The sequence below is a fragment of the Rana temporaria genome, chromosome 4 (assembly GCF_905171775.1).
Source record: "Rana temporaria chromosome 4, aRanTem1.1, whole genome shotgun sequence".
Lineage (NCBI taxonomy): Eukaryota > Metazoa > Chordata > Amphibia > Anura > Ranidae > Rana > Rana temporaria.
The window spans coordinates 418,705,218-418,724,717 of NC_053492.1; the positions used below are offsets into that span (position 1 = coordinate 418,705,218).

Below are 19,500 nucleotides of genomic sequence, written 5' to 3' on the forward strand. Positions count from 1 at the left end.
GGTTGGAGCAGCCAGGTGGAGGGTAGAACAGAGTTGGAGCAGCCAGGTGGAGTGGAGGACAGAGTTGGAGCAGCCAGGTGGAGTGGAGGACAGAGTTGGAGCAGCCAGGTGGAGTGGAGGACAGAGTGGATGCAGTCAGGTGGAGGGTAGAACAGAGTTGGAGCAGCCAGGTGGAGGGTAGAGCAGAGTTGGAGCAGCCAGGTGGAGTGCAGAACAGGGTTGGAGCAGCCAGGTGGAGGGTAAGATAGAGTTGGAGCAGCCAGGTGGAGTGGAGGTAAGTTCTTACCTTGGAGGGTAATAAAAGAATCACTGGCTCCCTCAATGCCTCATGGCATTCCTTCTCCTCTCTTCCTATTCCCCCTTCCGCTCGGCATGTTGGGGGCTGAACTCCTCTCAGGGAATCATCATGGGGCCTGCTGGTATCCAGGACTACAATTCCCATAATGCTCTAGTTTCCCAGCTATTGGCTCTGAATGTAGCCAATAGGAGCAGCCATTGTCAGGTGAATTCTCTGCTCAAAGAGAGGGAGGGGTGGAATTCCCCCGCAGCTGCGGCTCTGCCTGTGTCCCTCCTCAGAGCCTGTCAGTTTTATCGCCACTGCCCTGTCACTAGTTTCAGTCCACGGGCCGGGTAAATCACACTGGCGGGCCGGATACGGCCCGCGGGCCGTAGTTTGAGGACCCCTGACTTAGATGAATGAAAATGTAGCTGCTGCCACGAGAGAAGTACCGTATTTATCAGGGTATAGCGCGCTCCCGCGTATAGCGCGCACCCCTAAAGTTTCCCCGAATTCCTGTGGAAAGTTTTGGTGTCTTGCGCGGCGTCCATCCGCGGCCTCGTCGGGTCCGGCGTCCGTCTGCCGCTTCCCGTGTCCTCTTCGTCGGGTCCGGCGTCCTTCTGCGGCGTCCTTGCGTCCTCCCCGCTCGTTTCCCGCGCCGAGTTTGAATACTGCGCCGACATATACAGAGCGCAGTACACTCGTGTATCGTCGGGCAGGCTCGGCAACTCTCGCGCTAACGTCCTGTACGTCCAGAACGTCAGCGCGAGAGGACCGGAGACTGCCCGACAATACACGAGTGTACTGCGCTCGGTATATGTCGGCGCAGTATTCAAACTCAGCGCGGGAAAGCGGGTATCGGCGTATACCGCGCACCCACGATTTTGCCCTGATTTTCAGTGCAAAAAAGTGCGCGGTATACGCCGATAAATACGGTAAAACTTGTTATTGATCAAATTGACCCCTTACACAAATGTTATAGGGCAAGACAACACTTGTAACATACACCACCTTTAAAAATTATACAACTTACAAACAAAATAATTAAATCATAAAAAAACTGTATGTAATGACTCCCCATATTTTCCATGCTCTGTGCATTTGTTTCTAGCCACACGTGCTCAGAAACGCATTTCTTCATACATGTGAGACGTCCTTAGGAGCCTCTACATCTATGACAAAATGCGTAGAGAGGGACTTCCGGTTACTTGTGCTTGGCTGGAATGCACGTTGGAAGGCACCAGAAGTTTATAATTTTAATGCACAATTGAAATACACACATAAGGGCTAGTTATAGGTTAGGGTGGTTGCCACATGGGCTCCCTCCAGGCACACTTGCCCTTAAAGTGGTTGTAAAGGCAGAATTTTTTTTTTATCTTAATGTATTCTATGAATACATGCACACCCTATTTTCCATTATTATTATTATTATTATACAGGATTTATATAGCGCCAACAGTTTACGCAGCGCTTTACAACATCAGGGAAGACATTATAGTTACAATACAATTTAATACAGGAATGATCAGAGGGCCCTGCTCGTTAGAGCTTACAATCTAGAAGGGAGGGTGAAGTGGAACAGAGGGTAGTAGATGTGGGGGTGATCAGGTGGGCAAAGTTAAAATACAGTTGTTAGATGTGGGTAGGATAGGCTTCTCTGAAGAGGAGGGTTTTCAGGGATCCTCGAAAAGCTGAAAGAGAAGGAGATAGACGAATAGTTTGGGGTAAGGAGTTCCATAGGCTTGGAGAGGCTCTGGAAAAGTCCTGTAGACGAGCATGGGAAGAGGTGATGAGAGAGCTAGAGAGCAGAAGGTCTTGAGAAGAACGAAGAGAGCGATTAGGTTGGTATTTGGAGACTAGGTCAGTGATGTAGCTGGGGGCAGAATTGTGGATGGCTTTGTAGGTCGTAGTTAGTATTTTGAATTTAATTCGTTGGGCGAGCGGAAGCCAGTGGAGGGATTGACAGAGAGGAGTAGCAGAGACAGTGAGACGTCCTTAGGAGCCTCTACATCTATGACAAAACGCGTAGAGAGGGACTTCCGGTTACTTATGCTTGGCTGGAATGCACGTTGGAAGGCACCAGAAGTTTATAATTTTAATGCACAATTGAAATACACACATAAGGGCTAGTTATAGGTTAGGGTGGTTGCCACATGGGCTCCCTCCAGGCACACTTGCCCTTAAAGTGGTTGTAAAGGCAGAATTTTTTTTTATCTTAATGTATTCTATGAATACATGCACACCCTATTTTCGCCGAGTTTGAATACTGCCCCGACATATACAGAGCGCAGTACACTCGTGTATCGTCGGGCAGGCTCGGCAACTCTCGCGCTAACGTCCTGTACGTCCAGAACGTCAGCGCGAGAGGACCGGAGACTGCCCGACAATACACGAGTGTACTGCGCTCGGTATATGTCGGCGCAGTATTCAAACTCAGCGCGGGAAAGCGGGTATCGGCGTATACCGCGCACCCACGATTTTGCCCTGATTTTCAGTGCAAAAAAGTGCGCGGTATACGCCGATAAATACGGTAAAACTTGTTATTGATCAAATTGACCCCTTACACAAATGTTATAGGGCAAGACAACACTTGTAACATACACCACCTTTAAAAATTATACAACTTACAAACAAAATAATTAAATCATAAAAAAACTGTATGTAATGACTCCCCATATTTTCCATGCTCTGTGCATTTGTTTCTAGCCACACGTGCTCAGAAACGCATTTCTTCATACATGTGAGACGTCCTTAGGAGCCTCTACATCTATGACAAAACGCGTAGAGAGGGACTTCCGGTTACTTGTGCTTGGCTGGAATGCACGTTGGAAGGCACCAGAAGTTTATAATTTTAATGCACAATTGAAATACACACATAAGGGCTAGTTATAGGTTAGGGTGGTTGCCACATGGGCTCCCTCCAGGCACACTTGCCCTTAAAGTGGTTGTAAAGGCAGAATTTTTTTTTTATCTTAATGTATTCTATGAATACATGCACACCCTATTTTCCATCCGTCTTGCGCATAGGCTGAAAATGGACAGGCGATCCGTTTTCATCCAATCCCCCATAGAGGAGAGCGGAGCTTGGACAGGTCCATCCCTGCACAGTGAGCAGAGACGGACCTGTCATCCGCTGGCTCAGTGGGGATCAATAGATCGATCCCAGCTGAGCAAGCAGAGTCCATACATGGACAGCCCCGTGTGAAACGGAGCTTAAAGTGGAAGTAAACCCTCCTATCGTTTTCCGCCAAGGAAGCTGCCATCTTTGCCTTTGTTTAATTTACAACTGCCATGATGCTGCAGATGTAATCAGTTATGACACCAGCCATTGGATGATTTGACAGTTTGGTTGAGAGCACAACCAATGGGAGTGTTACATTTCCAGCACATGCCCGAAATTAAACTGTTTTATGGATGGGTTTACTTCCGCTTTAAGGTTTCTTGGCAATTCAAAGATTAAGCTCTCTCCATACATTTTCTATAGGATTAAGGAGTGGAGACTAGGCCAATCCATGGCCTTAAATTGGTTGTTAACCCACTATGCACACCATGCTCTCTGTTTATTAATGTTAAGTGCTCCAGTGCACGTATATACAAGTTTACAGAGCGCCAATCAGCACTCCTGTGACCCGACGCCTCTCTCGGCCTGACAGATGCAGCGGGCAGGACTGAGGATCCCCTGATGACGTCAGTCAGGAGGGGAGGAGGAGGAGAGAGGCTCCATGGATTCATGAAAGACAGAAGTTGTCCAAACAAATCTGATTTCTTTTTATGAAGAGGTAAGTAAAACTCTGAACAGGGGGTGGCTGTGGACGTGGTATACTTGGATTTTGCAAAAGCGGTTGATACAGTTCCGCACACATGGCTCATGTGTAAGGTAAGGTCTACAGGATTGGAAATATCAGATTGTAAATGGATAGAAAACTGGCTAACAGACAGAATTCAGAGTGTAGTGGTTAATGATTCTTACTCTGAATGGTCTAAAGTTATCAGTGGTGTACCCCAAGGTTCAGTGCTGGGATCCTTACTTTTTAATATGTTTATAAATGATATTGGGTCTGGAAATGAAAGCACTATTTCAGTCTTTGCAGATGACACCAAATTATGTAGTGGAATAACGTCCTTACAGGATGTCTCCAATTTACAAGCCAAACTCAATGCTCTGTCTAATTGGGTGACTATGTGGCAGATGAGGTTTCATTTTGATAAAAGTAAAGTTATGCACTTAGGGACTAAGAATATCCTTCATACATACTATGGGGAGTACAACTGGGGGGACCCGTAGTGGAGAAGAATCTGGGGATTTGGTAGATAATAAGCTCAATAATAACAGTATATCAAATAATTATTTTACTCACTGAACTGCAACTCAATTTTTAACATGTATTAAGTGATTTTTCTGAATTTTTGGTTGATATTCTGTCTCTATCAACTTCCGGATTGCCCGCCGTCAAAATATGTTAGTACTTTGATGTTACATACCGTTGTTAAATTTTAACGAAATTAGACGGGAAGAGCTTACTTATCAAAAAGATTCCCCTTTCATCTGGGGTAAAAAAGAGCTAAAATACCTATGAGTCAAAATAACAACATCAAATGAGACATTATACCAACAAAATGTTCTCCCACTATTGAACGATATTAAATTAGAACTTAACAAAATAGCACTAAGTCAGCTGTCATGGATGGGAAGAATCAATACCTTTAAAATGGTAATCTTACTGAAGATTATGTGTAAAATGCAAATGCTCCCAATCTCTCTCCCACAGGTATATTTTAAAACATTACAAACCCTGCTTTTAAGGTTTATTTGGCGAAGAAAGAAGCCACGTATCAGTTATGCGCTGCTGACAAAGGAAAAGGGTCAAGGTGGCCTAGGGGCAACTGATCTAAAAAAATACTATAATGCTATAATGGTGAAATGGGTGAAAGAATGGGCAAAAAATAATTAGGAAAAAATGTGTGTTAAAATGGAAAGCACTATTAGTAAAGTCCCATTGGGCAAAATTATATGGATTCCTGCACACCTAAGAGAATTTGGAGTGGCAACACATAATATTACACATAGAGTTTTGTTGATTTGGGACACGATACACAAAAAAGGAAACTGGTTATATAACTCCCCTCTAATACCACTAAAAGACACAAAATACTTTACACCAGGGATTGCGGCAGTGTTTGGTAACTGGGTTATACAAGAAAACACACAACTAAAAGATATAACGGAAAATTAAAACATTTGTACTTATCAGGATTTAAAACAAAAAAGAGAATTAATGGTGATTCATAGGTGGCGGTATTTCCAACTGAAACATTTTATAGAAACCTTGCCCCAACCAATTAGAAATGGAAAGAACCTGCTTCCCCTGGAGCGATTATGCACAGCTACAGGAAAAAAGCGGGTGATCTCAAAGATGTATATAATACTGATGGATATGAAGGGGAAGGAAACACCACCATTTATCAGTAAAAGGCAAAACAAATTGGGATCACGGGTGAATAACCTAGAGGTGAGGCATATATTAAAGAGGGTACATACTACGTCAGTTGACTGTAAAATGTGGAGATAGAGCTAAATTATAAATTTGTGGCTCGCTAATATATAACACCAGATAAGACACATAAAGGTCAAAGCGAGAAATCACAGCTATGTTGGCGGGGATGTAAGGAGATAGGAACCATGACTCATATATAGTGGACCTGTCCCAAGATCCAAAAATATTGGGGAGAGGTAAGACGATCAATTAAGGATAGTACCAGCTTAGAAATTCCAGATGACCCTTGGGGATGCCTGTTTCACGGGATTAAAATACCAACTAAGATATATATGAATTTTTTAGTTCCCCAGCTACTAAATGCCACTAAAAGCTTAGGGCCAGATTCACAGACAAATACGTTGCGCAGCGGCGGCGTAACGTATCCCATTTACGTTACACCGCCGCAAGTTTACAGTGCAAGTGCCTGATTCACAAAGCACTTACCTGTAAACCTGTAAGCGGTGTAACGTAAATCCGCTCGGCGCAAGCCCGCCTAATTCAAATGGGGCGGGCACCATTTAAATTAGGCGCATTCCCGCGCCGAAAGTACTGTGCATGCTCCGTCCGTCAAATTACCCGACGTGCATTGCGCTAAATGACGTCGCAAGGACATCATTGCTTTCGACGTTAACGTAAATGGCGTCCAGCGCCATTCACGGACGACTTACGCAAACGACGTGATTTTTCAAATTTCGACGCGGGAACGACGGCCATACTTAACATTGGCTAGTCCACCTAGAGGGCAGCCTTAGTTTTACGCGGCGTATCTCGACGGAAACGACGGAAAGTTAGAGCGACGGGTAAAGCGTACGTACGTGAATCGCCGTAACTAGTCATTTGCATATTCTACGCCGACCGCAATGGAATCGCCACCTAGCGGCCGGCCTAGAATTGCATCCTAAGATCCGACGGTGTAAGTCAATTACACCTGTCGGATCTTAGGGCTATCTATGCGGAACTGATTCTATGAATCAGCCGCATAGATACGACAATCGTATCTCAAAGATACGCCGTCGTATCTCTTCTGTGAATCTGGCCCAAAATGTATAACTCAGAATTCCTACGGTTTGGTGGTGAGGAAGGAATGGAGGGGTTTGAAGAGAAGTGGAGAGATTGGATAAAATACAGATATTCAGTAAGATTTGCCGAACTACTAGGAATATAAACCGGAGAGAATAGAATAGGAGATAAAGTCGAGTGCTGGAAGAGAATGTAAGAAATTAAGCACCATAGACGTGGGGGGAGGGTTTTGGGGGTGGGGGGTCTATAAAAGTATTTATTGTTTTAGCCGTTTGTGATGTATGGGAAAAAAAACGTTAGGTGGAAAAAAGTCGACCGCCTTTTTGTGTAATCTTATACTTTTAAAGAAAATTAATAAAGAAATTGAGAAAAAACAAAAAACTTACCGTTGTTATGGCAGCATATAGCTGCCATAACAACGTCAAACGTCACTTCCACCCAACGGCCTTATTGAGAATCTTTCTTTTATATTGCATCCCTAGATCTCATATTAAAAAGGTCCTGTCATATTTTTTCTATTACAAGGGATGTTTACATTTCTTGTAATAGGAATAAAAGTGATCCAAAATTAAAAAATTAAAGGGACAGTGTAAAAATAAAAAGTAAAACAAATAAGAAAAAAATAAATAAATGTAAAGCACCCCATCCCTCTGTGCTCGTGCGCAGAAGTGAACGCATACTTAAGACGCGCCTGCACATAAAAACAATGTTCAAACCACTCATGTGCGATATCACCTCGATCGTTGGAGTAAGAGCAATAATTCTAGCAAAAGACCTCCTCTGCAACTCAAAACGAGTAACCTGTTGAAATTTTTAAACATTGCCTATGGAGATTTTTAAGTGTCAAAGTTTGTTGCCATTCCACAAGCGTGTGTATGTTGACTCTCCCGTATGGAACCTGTTTTAGCTATTTACTGCTCTTAGGCGTTTGCATCATAGATGAGTGTTGATCACCATTCTCTTTGTGATGTGCCGTGTCTTCAGTAAACAATTCGGTATCCATAACGACCGATTACTACATTAGCGAATGTTTCCGACGCCTCCGTATGCGCTGAAGAAGTCCCCACCTACCAAGGGACGTAACGCGCACGGAAGGAGCGTCGTGACGTCACTGGCGGCCATCACGTTCTGTCTGTTTGCACACAACGCTGTATACATCGGTACCGGATCTATTAATACATTTTAACATTGTTGAGGCGGAGAGCACTATGTCTATTGCTTTTTGTCATTCCATGCTCGCATGAGACCTGGGAAATCCTTCTTTGCATATTTGGATTTCGGTCACTGGATCTACTTGTGAGTGCCCGCAAGGGAATGTGTTTTTGACTCTTTATCATCTTAGGGTCCTCGCTGTGAGGTGAGAGGCCATTTCATCTGGTGGTGGAGGTTCATCACACCTGTGAAGTCACTTCTATATATGTTTTTTACCAGCACTATATTCACTGAAGGTGTCTCTGCAACACATATGGACTGTTTATAGCGCTGCACCATCTGCTAATATCACATTCACCGGGATTTTTTTATTATTGACCCTGGTGTTCAGCGGCTTTATTTAGGGTCGTTTACTGTTTTATTGCGCTGATTTGTTTTCTCTTTATACACAAGCGTGGAAAGCATGACATGTTGGGTATCAATTTTCTCTGCATAACATTATCTTTCACAATATAAAAAAAAACAGTTGGGCTTACTTTACTGTTTTCTTATTTTTTTATTTAAAAAAGTGTATTTTTTCCCAAAAATTTAGTTTGTAAGACCGCTGTGCAGATACGGTGTGACATAAAGTATTGCAACGACAGCCATTTTATTCTCTAGGGTGTCAGAAAAAATATATATATAATGTTTGGGGGTTCGAAGTAATTTTCTAGCAAAAAAAATAAATAATGTTTTTAACTTGTAAACACCAAGTGTAAAAAATAGGTCTGGTCCTTAAGTGGTTAAATTACACATATGATACAAATTATAGACCCTTTATTTTTTTGTAAGTGAACAAATATACAAAATCTGCAGGTGATCAAATAATTATTTTCCCCACTGTATACAAAGTGCTTTAGCACAGCACGACACAGTGGTATGAATGTTTTGTACATTGGAAAAAATAATGAAATGTGTTTTCTTGCATTTAAGTGCATTTAGAGCTCATTCAAAATAAATAGGCCGTCTTAACACATTATGTGTCAATGCACAGAAATGGAAGTGTTATGGTGTTAACAACCCCACAAACAGCAAGCTAATTAAAATGTGAAGGAATGGGTTGTATCCTATGCTTAAAAGTAAGTAAGTAACCCTCCCCCTCCTTCTACATGCACAGCAACAAACCAATTCAAAAAGATAACCTTGCTTTGGAGAAAATATAATTCACCATGAGAGCTTACTATGTTTACACAGTAAATGTTTACGCAAATGTTTACATGTTCTGCAATTTTGTCCCCCATTTTTAGTTAGAACATTTTCCAATCTAAAGTTGGGAGTCTGGCCATAAAGAATAATATTAAAATTAACAAAAGGCATAACTTTTATATTTGGATAGAGGGAAGAGGGATTAGAACACCTATTAGGTTTTTATTGCTGTCTGTGCCCCCGGTTAGGAGATTCACTCTCTCCATTTGTCCTGTTTACTATTATCATTAAAAGTGTCCCCAGAAAAATAATAGAGCGAAAATCTTCCAATGGGAACACTAGTTTTGGTTAACTGGGGGCCCCAAGGTATTCCATTTATTTGCAGGGATTTCCCAACACTTTCTGTTTTGGCTATGGACAGAGAGTGAAGGTAAAGCTTCCCAATTGGACAGAGAGGGCAAAAAAATTAATTGACCTGGGTTATAAACCTTGCTTACTCTTTCCATAATGAAAAAAAAATGTTTGCCTATAGACTACCACTATCCACTTCGATCAGATAAACATAACTCGTACAGGTACGTTGCCCTTTAAGAACCCAGTCGTGGGACACGCGGATCCGATCACCGCCGGTGCCTCGTGATCGGGTCACAGAGCTCAAGAACGGGGAGAGGTAAGTGTAAACTCTTCCTAGTGTGTGTCGCTGATTGTCTGTTCCCTGTCATAGGGAATGACGATCAGTGATGTCACACGCAAAGCGACGCCCCCACACAGTAGTGATCACTCCCTAGGAAACAGTTAACCCCTTCACTGCCAGTGTCATTTTCACAGTAATCAGTGCATTTTTATAGCACTGGTAGCTGTAAAAATTACAATGGTCCCAAAATAGTGTCAAAAGTGTCCGATGGGTCCACCATAATGTCGCTGACATGATAAAAATCCCTGATCGCCGCCATTACTAGTAAAAAAAAATTATTAATAAAAATGCCATAAAACTATCCCTTATTTTGTAGACGCTATAACTTTTGCGCAAACCAATCAATAAACACTTTTTACCAAAAATATGTAGAAGAATACGTATCGGACTAAGCTGAGGAAAAATATGTTTTTTTATATATTTTTGGGCGATATTTATTATAGCAAAAAGTTAAAAATATTAAATTTTTTTTTCAAAATTGTCACTCTATTTTTGTTTATAGTGCAAAAAATAAAAACCACAGAGGTGATCAAATACCACCAAAAGAAAGCTCTATTTGTGGGAAAAAAAGTATGCCAATTTTGTTTGGGAGCCACGCCACATGACTGCGCAATTGTCAGTTAAAGCGACACAGTGCTGAATTGCAAAAAGTGGCCTGGTCCTTTAGCAACAAAATGGTCCGGGGCTTAAGTGGTTAAAACAGGGTGCCTTCAGGTTTCTTCAGGGGTGCCTTGGCAAAATGCCTAAAAATTCTATACAAGCCAATGGGTGGATCAAGCCTGCCTTTTAGTTACTCAAAGCCACCGGTGTTCAGTGTGCACCATTACAATGTTATAGTCGCTAGCATCCTATCAACCAATGATGTCATTGGTTGATAAGGAAGATGTCGGGCACCTGCACAACATCTTGCCTGCCTCTCTCCATCAGTACTGGGGTCACATTAGCTAAGTGATGGAGAAGAGAAACATCAGAAATACTAGTCAGTACCAGTGTGTAAAGGTTCATTTGCATTGTAAGAATAAATCAACTCTAATGTCTAATGTGTCCTACATGTGTGAATGTTGCTGCATTATGTAAAACTATTGGTTTAGTTTTTACAATTTTTAGTTTTTACAATTTGGAGCAGGGTGTCTCAAGAATGTGCCGAATTTGAATGGGTGACTTGACTGGAAGAAGGTTGAGTAATACACACAATCGGAAAATCCGACAAGAAATCCGTGGATTTCTGACCGTCAAGAACGCAGTGACGTAACAACACTACAACGAGCTGAGAAAAATGAAGTTCAATGATTACGAACATGAGTCAAATTGATTTAGAGCATTCGTTGGAATTGCATACACACGGTCGAAATTTCCGACCAAAAGCACACATCTGACTTTTCTTGTCATAATTTCCAATCGTGTGTACGCGGCAAAACAAAGAGTTAAACCCTGAAGTGCTTTTTTTCCTTTTTTTTACCACTATTATTCTTTTATACTGGCATACCCCACATTTAAGTACACAATGGGGTTTATTTACTATCACCAGAGAGTACAAAATCAGGCTCACGTCTTCATAGAAACCAATGAGCTTCTAACCCCAGCTTGTTCAATTAGGCCTGGTAATAAAACCTGGAAGCTCATTGGTTTTCATGCAGAAGTGAGCCTGATTTTGCACTCTACAGCGATAGTAAATAAACCCCATTGTGTACTTAAAAGTGGGGTATGCCTGTTTTTTCTTTTGTCATTTACAAATGCAACAATTTAGAAAGAAACACTTTTTTAAAGAAAAATAGTTTGCTTTTATATACAACTATATACAGGTGCATCTCAAAAATGTAGAATGTCATCAAAAAGGTCATTTATTTTAGTAATTCAATTCAAAGAGTGAAACTCATATATTATATAGATTCATTACCCACATATTGATATATTTCAAGCATTTCTTTCTTTTAATTTTGATGATTATGGTTTTCAGCTAGTGAAACCCCAAAATTCAGCATCTCATAAAATTTGAATATTACATACAGAAAAAAGGTTGCACTAATATAACCTAATTGGCGCTGTGTGCTGATAAACAGCTAAGAAAGAAAGAAATTGAACAAAATAATAGTGACTATAAGTGAATATACTAGTCAGTATTTTAAGTCAGATGTGATACATTGAATGCATAGTGTACATACAAATAATCAGTGAACAGTCGCAAAATAAACCAAGATCCAATGTAAAGTCCACCATAAAGGAAAGAAAGTTCATAATATATGGTCTCCCAAGTGAAAAGGTCAACGAAACAACCCAGGGAAAAACGTGATGAGAAAGGCACTTCCACCAAGATCACATACTGCCTCTTACCGAATTTAAATGATCTCTAAATTATAGGAGATCAAATACAGCATACACGAAAAAATCCTTGAAAGGTATATCCAGCTCAGGATGATCAAAGTGGTGGATGGTCTCATCCAACACGGGATGTATATGGAAAGGAAGAAGGCACTCACATAGTGTAAAATCCCCAAGTTTAATACGTAGTATAAGGAATTGCACTTACATCAACTCAGCAGATATAAAGTATCCAGTAAAATAAGCCAGCCGGCTCTCAAAACAAAACAGCCTGTATCTTCCGGGTCAGATCACAAAGTGCGGTGACGTCAGAACGTCGCCTCCCTACGTTTTGTTTCGAAGGCGATGTTCTGTACATATCCATGTACAGTATAGTATGCACTCAATACCTAGTCGGGGTTCCTTTTGCATTAATTACAGCAATGTTGTATGGAGGCGATCAATGTGTGGCACTGCTGAGGTGTTATGGAAGCCCAGGTTGCTTTGATAGTGGCCTTCAGCTCTTCTGCATTGTTGGGTCTGGTGTCTCTCATCTTCCTCCTGACAATACCCCACAGATTCTCTATGGGGTTTAGGCCAGGCGAGTTTGCTGGCCAATCAAGCACAGAATACCATGATCATTAAACCAGGTATTGGTACATTTGACAGTGTGGGCAGGTGCCAAGTCCTGCTGGAAAATTAAATCAGCATCTCCATAAAGCTGGTCAGCAGAGGGAAGCATGAAGTGCTCTAGAATTTCCTGGTAGACGGATGCACTGACTTTGGACTTGATAAAACACAGTGGACCAACACCAGCAGATGACATGACTCCCCAAATCATCGCTGACTGTGATAACTTCACACTGGACCTCATGCAACTTGGATTCTGTGCCTCTCCACTCTTCCTCCAGACTCTGGGACCTTGATTTCCAAATGAAATTCAAAATTTCCTTTTATCCAAAAAGAGGACTTTGGACCATTGAGCAACAGTCCAGTCCTTTTTCTCCTTGTGCCCAGGTAAGATGCTTCTTATGTTGTTTCAGGAGTGGCTTGACAAAGAAAATGCAACAGTTGTATCCCATGTCCTTGATACGTCTGTGTGTGTGGCGACTCTTAAAGCACTGACACCAGCCATAGTCCACTCGTAAATTTCCCCGAAATTCTTGAAGGGCCTTTGCTTCACAATCCTCTCAAGGCTGTGGTTATCCCTGTTTTTTTTTTTCGTTTTTTTTTTCAATGGACAAATGTTCGCTGTGAATGCTCTCAAACTTTTCGACAACATATTTCCAATGGAGGATCATATGATCGTGTGTACACAAGTCCATCGGACTAAAATCCAAAGTTCAAACGAGCATGCTCAGAACCAATGCTAAACATGACAACAATAGCAGGAGTTGCCCAAAGGGTGGCGGTAAAGAGCTGAAAAACCACCTGATTTAGTGAATGTTGGCTGAAAAAGTTCTGCCGTGTGTATGCATACCAAGTTCACAGCCAACGCCCCTTCCGATGGAAGTCTGAACGTGTGTATGAGGCTTTATAGCGCCTGCCAGTGACACTGTTTTCCTATCTTAACAAACTTCACTCCATTGCCTGCTTTGTACATAAGCTTTCTGGACTTACCGTTCACTCTCAACTTGCCGATAATGATTGCTGACCTTCCCCTCATTCCCTGTGCATTCCCTTCCCCTAAAATCCCAGCTGTGTTCCAGCTGTGTCCTAAATATCGGCTATGCCCATGTGACAAAGTTTCTCCATTTCTGCAGTCCTAACTCCCCACATTAGGCCCAAAGAGCTCGCTTCCCCCTAACAATAAGCTTGCTATCTGTCACATTTGATGTTTACTGTTTAGGAAAGCATAGTTGTCAAATAATCATTGACTGAAACAAATTCCTCTTCCTAATGATGATATAATGCATGCTGAAACAAATGTTACCATAACTGGCTTTTTAGCTGTATTTTATCTGCGTCAATACCATTTTCTATCGCAGCGAGATTAGCGAACCAGTTCAGGATTGCCCCAAGGAAACATATTGATTAATGTGCACCAAAAATAAGAAGCCATTTGAATTGATTTACCTTTTTCATAAAGTCAACAGTATGATTTATGTATTTTCTATACTTGTAAAATTCCCACATACCTCTTGGTAAATAGCAATCTGTTTAATGAGCTTTCACGAGACAGGGAATGAATATTTAATAATTCATTTTTTACGAGAGCTTTGAATAACTTTATATTACGTCTGCATATTTACAGGCTTCAGACTATGATTTCTCTTGTTAAATAGCAATTTGCTCTGTAAAGTAGAACAGTAGTTACAGTTACTATGTTGTATCGTACCTGAAAACCTTTCTATTCTCAAGATAGATATGAACAAAATGCAGCTTTCTACTCGACACTACAAATACCAGCATAGTGCCTACTATCAAACAACAGAGGGGTATACAAACCCAATTCTCAAAAAGTTGGGACGCTGTGTAAAATCTACATAAAAAACAGAATGCAATCATTTGTAAATCTCATAAACCATTATTTTATTCACAATAGTAAATAATATCAAATGTTAAAACTGAGAAAATGAACCATTTAATTAAAAAAATAAGGTAGTTTTAAATTGAGGGCAGCAACACATCTCAAAAAGTTGAGACAGGGCAACTGAAATCTGGCAAGGCAAGGGATACTAACAACGAAGAGCTGGAAGAACATTTTGCAACTAAATGTGTTAATTTGCAACAGGTCAGTAACATGATTGGGTATAAAAAGAGCATTTTAAAGAGTCAAAGTGTCACTAATGTGTGAAAAGCTGTGTCTACAAATTTCGGACAATTTCAGAATAATGTTCCTCAACGTAAAACTGCAAACACTTTAAATATATCATCTACAGTACATAATGTCATCAGAAGATTCAGAATCTGGAAAAATCTGTGCACAAGGCACAAGGCCGAAACGCAATATTGGATGTCCTCAGGCGGCACTGCATTAAAATCAGACATGGTTCTGTGATGGGCATCACTGCATGGGCACAGAAATTCTCTGTGAACTCAATACGCCATGCCATCCAAAAATACAAGGTGAAGCTCCATCATGCAAAAAAGAAGCCATATCTGAACATGATCCAGAAACAATGCCGTCTTCTCTGGGCCAAAGCTTATTAAAATTGTCTGTTGAAAAGTGAAAAACTTTTCTGTCGTCAGACAAATTGAAATTTGACATTCTTTTTGGCAACCATGGGCGCCACATCCTTCAGTCTAAGGAGGAGAGGGACCTTCTGGCTTATTATCAGCGCTCAGTTAAAAAATCGCCATCTCTGATGTTATAGGGGTGCATTAGTGCGAATGGGCAGCTTGCACATCTGGAAAGGCACCATCAATGCTCAAGATACTGTATATCCAGATTTTAGAGCAGCATTTGCGCAAAGAAGAATGGGACAACATTCCTCTACCAAAATTCCAGCAACTGGTCTCCTCAGTTCTCAGACGTTTAAAGAGCGTTGTTAAAAGAAGAGGGGATCCTTCACCATGGTAAACATGGCCCTGTTATTCGTGATTCAGTTTGCATTCACTTTAAATCACCTCTAAGCCATGTTTTTTTCCAAACAATCTTTTTTTTTTCTAACCTTTTATCATGAATGAAAACTCTCATCTGTTTTAATAATATAGATACATACCACTAATTTCTCTCTAAATTTTCTTATGTCCTTCATGCTATACAGTACCCAAAAATTGGCCCCATATTTTAAATGTTGCCTTAAAATATGCTCCTACAGGAACAATATTATATTAGCATCAAGGGTTTTTTTTTTTGCACCTTGTATACACCTTAAAATGTAATTTGGTTTTGCAGGAGCTGCTGGGCAGTGTACCCCCAATTTTTTTTTTTACGTTTTTGATAGAGTAGAAAAGAAATAAAACCATTTTCTGTTTTATTTTTTTTATTACTGTGTTCTACTTGGGAGATTTTCGTTAATTTTCAGCCCTGGAGACGCAACATAAATGAGAGGAGAATTCACATCTTAGATTGTTGTCACTAGGAACATTTGTCCCCATTGGATAAATAATCCCAACATCTTGTTCTGAGGGTTAGGTTGATGTTTGGGGTTTGGGGTGAGGGTTGGGTTAAAGATTAGGGCTAAGGATAAGGGTTAGGTTGATGGTTGGGGCTAAGGATTAGGGTTAGGTTGATGGTTGAGGTTAAGAATGAAGAATAGATTGATAGGGTTTAAGATGAGGGTTTGGTTGATGGTCAAGGATCAGGGTTAGGTTAATGGTCAGGGTTTAGGATGAGGGTTAGGTTGAAGGCTGGTGTTAAAGATAAGGGTTACGTTGATGGTCGGGTTTTAGGATGAGGGTTACGTTTATGGATGGGGTTTAGGATGAGGGTCAAGTTGAAGGTTGGAGTTAAAGATAAGGGCTAGGTTGATGGTTGGGATTTAGGATCAGGGTTGGGTTGATGGTTGGGGTTTAGGATGGGGGTTAGGTTGATGATCAAGTTTAAGGATCATGAGGCTTAGGTTACTAGTTAGGGTTTAGGATTATCATTAGGTTAATGGTCAGGGTTTAGGATCAGGGTTGGATTGATGGTTGGGGTTTAGGATGAGGGTTAGGTTGATGGTCAAGGTTAAGGATGAGGTTTAAGTTAATAGTTAGGGTTTAGGATTAAGGTTAGGTTGATGGTCAGTGTTTAGGATGAGGTTAGGTTGAAGGCTGGGGTTAAAGATGAGGATTACGTTGATGGTCGGGGTGTATGATGAGGGTTAGGTTTATGGATGGGGTTTAGGGTGAGGTTTAGGTTGAAGGTTGGGGTTAAAGATGAGGGTTAGGTTGATGATTGGGGTTTAAGATGAGGGTTGGGGTTTAGGATGAGAGTTTATATTTAAGCTGAAGGTTAGAGTTTAGGGTTGTTAGTTTGATGGCTGGGAACTGGAATGAGGTAAGGTTGATGGCTGGGTTTAAGAATGAGGGTTAGATTGATGGCTGCGCTGGGGTTTAGTACTACAGTTCAATGTTGATCAATGCTGGCCTTGTAGAGTGATTTACCTTTTCAGAGTACCATGTTCCTATAATAATTAAAGAAGGGTGCAAGCAGGTACCTGGAAATGTCTACACTATACTGTACACAAGCAGACAGCTATAATGACCACATATTCTCTTAAAGTATCACTCTGCTTTAACAGATTGATTTGTGGTTTCTTTCCACTAAGAATTAAAGGAAATGTTTTAAAATATCAGCATTGTAATAACAATACAAAAAATAATTATATTTGATAATCCCAAAAAAACATAAATTGAAGTAGGTTAGAAATAATTGAAATACAAAACGCTTTAATTAGGTTGGATGGATAAGATTTCATTTGTTTCTTACCAAAATTCTCTCCTCCCCAGATGTCCATGGCCGTGTCATATTTCCCCAAGTGAATAAACCAGGATTTGTCGATTAGGAATAGACCTCCGGCTATGACAGGAGTTCTGTGATTTAAGGGTAAGGAGTTGCATCAATCATTCATGTCAGAAAGAACAGACAACTGGGAGAAAACCTGAGACATTCCAAGCATCACCCAGCACTGCATTGTTTTCATTACCTTTAAACCTATCTGGCGTTTTGTCCTATAGCTATTTTGGCATATAATTATGTTTGCTGTTGGGTTTTAAAATCTGAACCCCAGGCAAACACAGTCTGAAGACACAGTAAAAATACACAATTGATATACTGTACATTAGGGATGAGCCGAACACCCCCCTGTTCGGTTCGCACCAGAACCTGCGAACACACCAAATGTTCGTGTGAACATTAGAACCCCATTAAAGTCTATGGGACTCGAAACGTTTGAAATCTAAAGTGCAAGTTATTGTCCTAAAAAGTGTTTGGGGACCTGGGTCTTGCCCCAGGGGACATGTATCAATGCAAAAATAAGTTTTAAGAACGGCCGTATTTTCGGGAGCGTGGGGGTCCCCCCAAATTCAATTACCAGGCCCTTCAGGTCTGGTATGGATTTTAAAGGGAACTCCACCCCAAATTTAAAAAAAAAATGGCGTGGAGTTCCCCCAAAAATCCACACCAGACCCCTTATCCGAGCACGTAACCTGGATGGCCGCAGAAAAGAGGGGGGACGAGAGCGACCCCCCATCTCCTGAACCGTACCAGGCCACATGCCCTCAACATGGGAAGGATGGGCAACATGGGCACAAGGGCCTCATCCCCACAACCCTGGCCGGTGGTTGTGGGGGTATGCAGGCGGGGGGCTTATCAGAATCTCAAAGACCCCTTTAACAAAGGGGACCCCCAGATCCTGCCCCCCATGTGAATTGGTAATGGGGTACATTGTACCCCTACCATTTCACGAAGAAAGTGTAAATAATTGTAAAAAAACACACACCGTGGAAAAAAGTCATTTATTAAAAAGAAGAAAAGAAAATAAAATCCAGCGGGGGTAATCCACTCTCGGTCCCCGCTCCAACGTTGTCGTTATCCAGCGACGGGTGATCTCCTCTCCACCAGGGTCCAGCGATGAGAAGATCCATTTTTTTTCACTGATTTCATGCTTGTAAGCCTGGAGGAGAAATGTGGGGTCTTATTGACCCCACATCTCTCCATAAAGAGGACCTGTCACAGTGATTCCTATTACAAGGGATGTTTACATTCCTTGTAATAGGAATAAAAGTGATCAAATAAAAAAATGTAAAAAAAGTGTAAAAATAAAAAAATGAAGTAAAATAAAAATAAAATTAAAAAAATGTTTTTTTTAAACGCCCCTGTCCCCGGTAGCTCGCGCGCAGAAGTGAACACGCATGCAAGCCCCGCCCACATGCCATTCAAACCCCACATGTGAGGTATCGTCGCGTGCGTTAGAGCGTGTGCAACAGTTCTAGCACTAGCACTCCTGTGTAACTTGAAAATAGTAACCTGTAACCTATGGAGATTTATAAGTACCAAAGTTTGGCGCCATTCCATGAGTGTGCGCAATTTTAAAGCGTGACATGTTAGGTATCTATTTACTCGGCGTAACATCATCTTTCACAATATACAAAAAAATTTAGCTAACTTTACTGGTTTGTTATTTTTTAATTCATGAAACTGTTTTTTTCCCTAAAAAAAGGCGTTTGAAAAATTATTGCGCAAATACCGTGCAAGAAAAAAAGTTGCAATGACCGCCATTTTATTCCCTAGGGTGTATGCTAAAAAAATATATATAATGTTTGGGGGTTCTGATAAATTTTCTAGCAAAAAAAATGTGATTTTTACATGAAGGAGAGAAGTGCCAAAATAGGCCCGGTTGTCAAGTGGTTAAAATCCACACCGGACCTGAAGGGTTTGGAATGGATATTTGGGGGGAACCCCACGT

The 19,500-nt window shown here is 41.2% G+C and overlaps 1 protein-coding gene across 1 annotated transcript in view; it reads right to left on the reverse strand.

Annotated features, from left to right (window-relative positions):
- GALNT14 (polypeptide N-acetylgalactosaminyltransferase 14) overlaps window positions 1–19,500 on the reverse strand; it is a 657,875-nt gene that overhangs the window by 85,453 nt on the left and 552,922 nt on the right. The window contains exon 9 of the mRNA XM_040351317.1: window positions 17,523–17,626. Within this exon, the coding sequence (XP_040207251.1) occupies window positions 17,523–17,626 (104 nt within the window). The remainder of the gene's footprint in view (window positions 1–17,522; window positions 17,627–19,500) is intronic.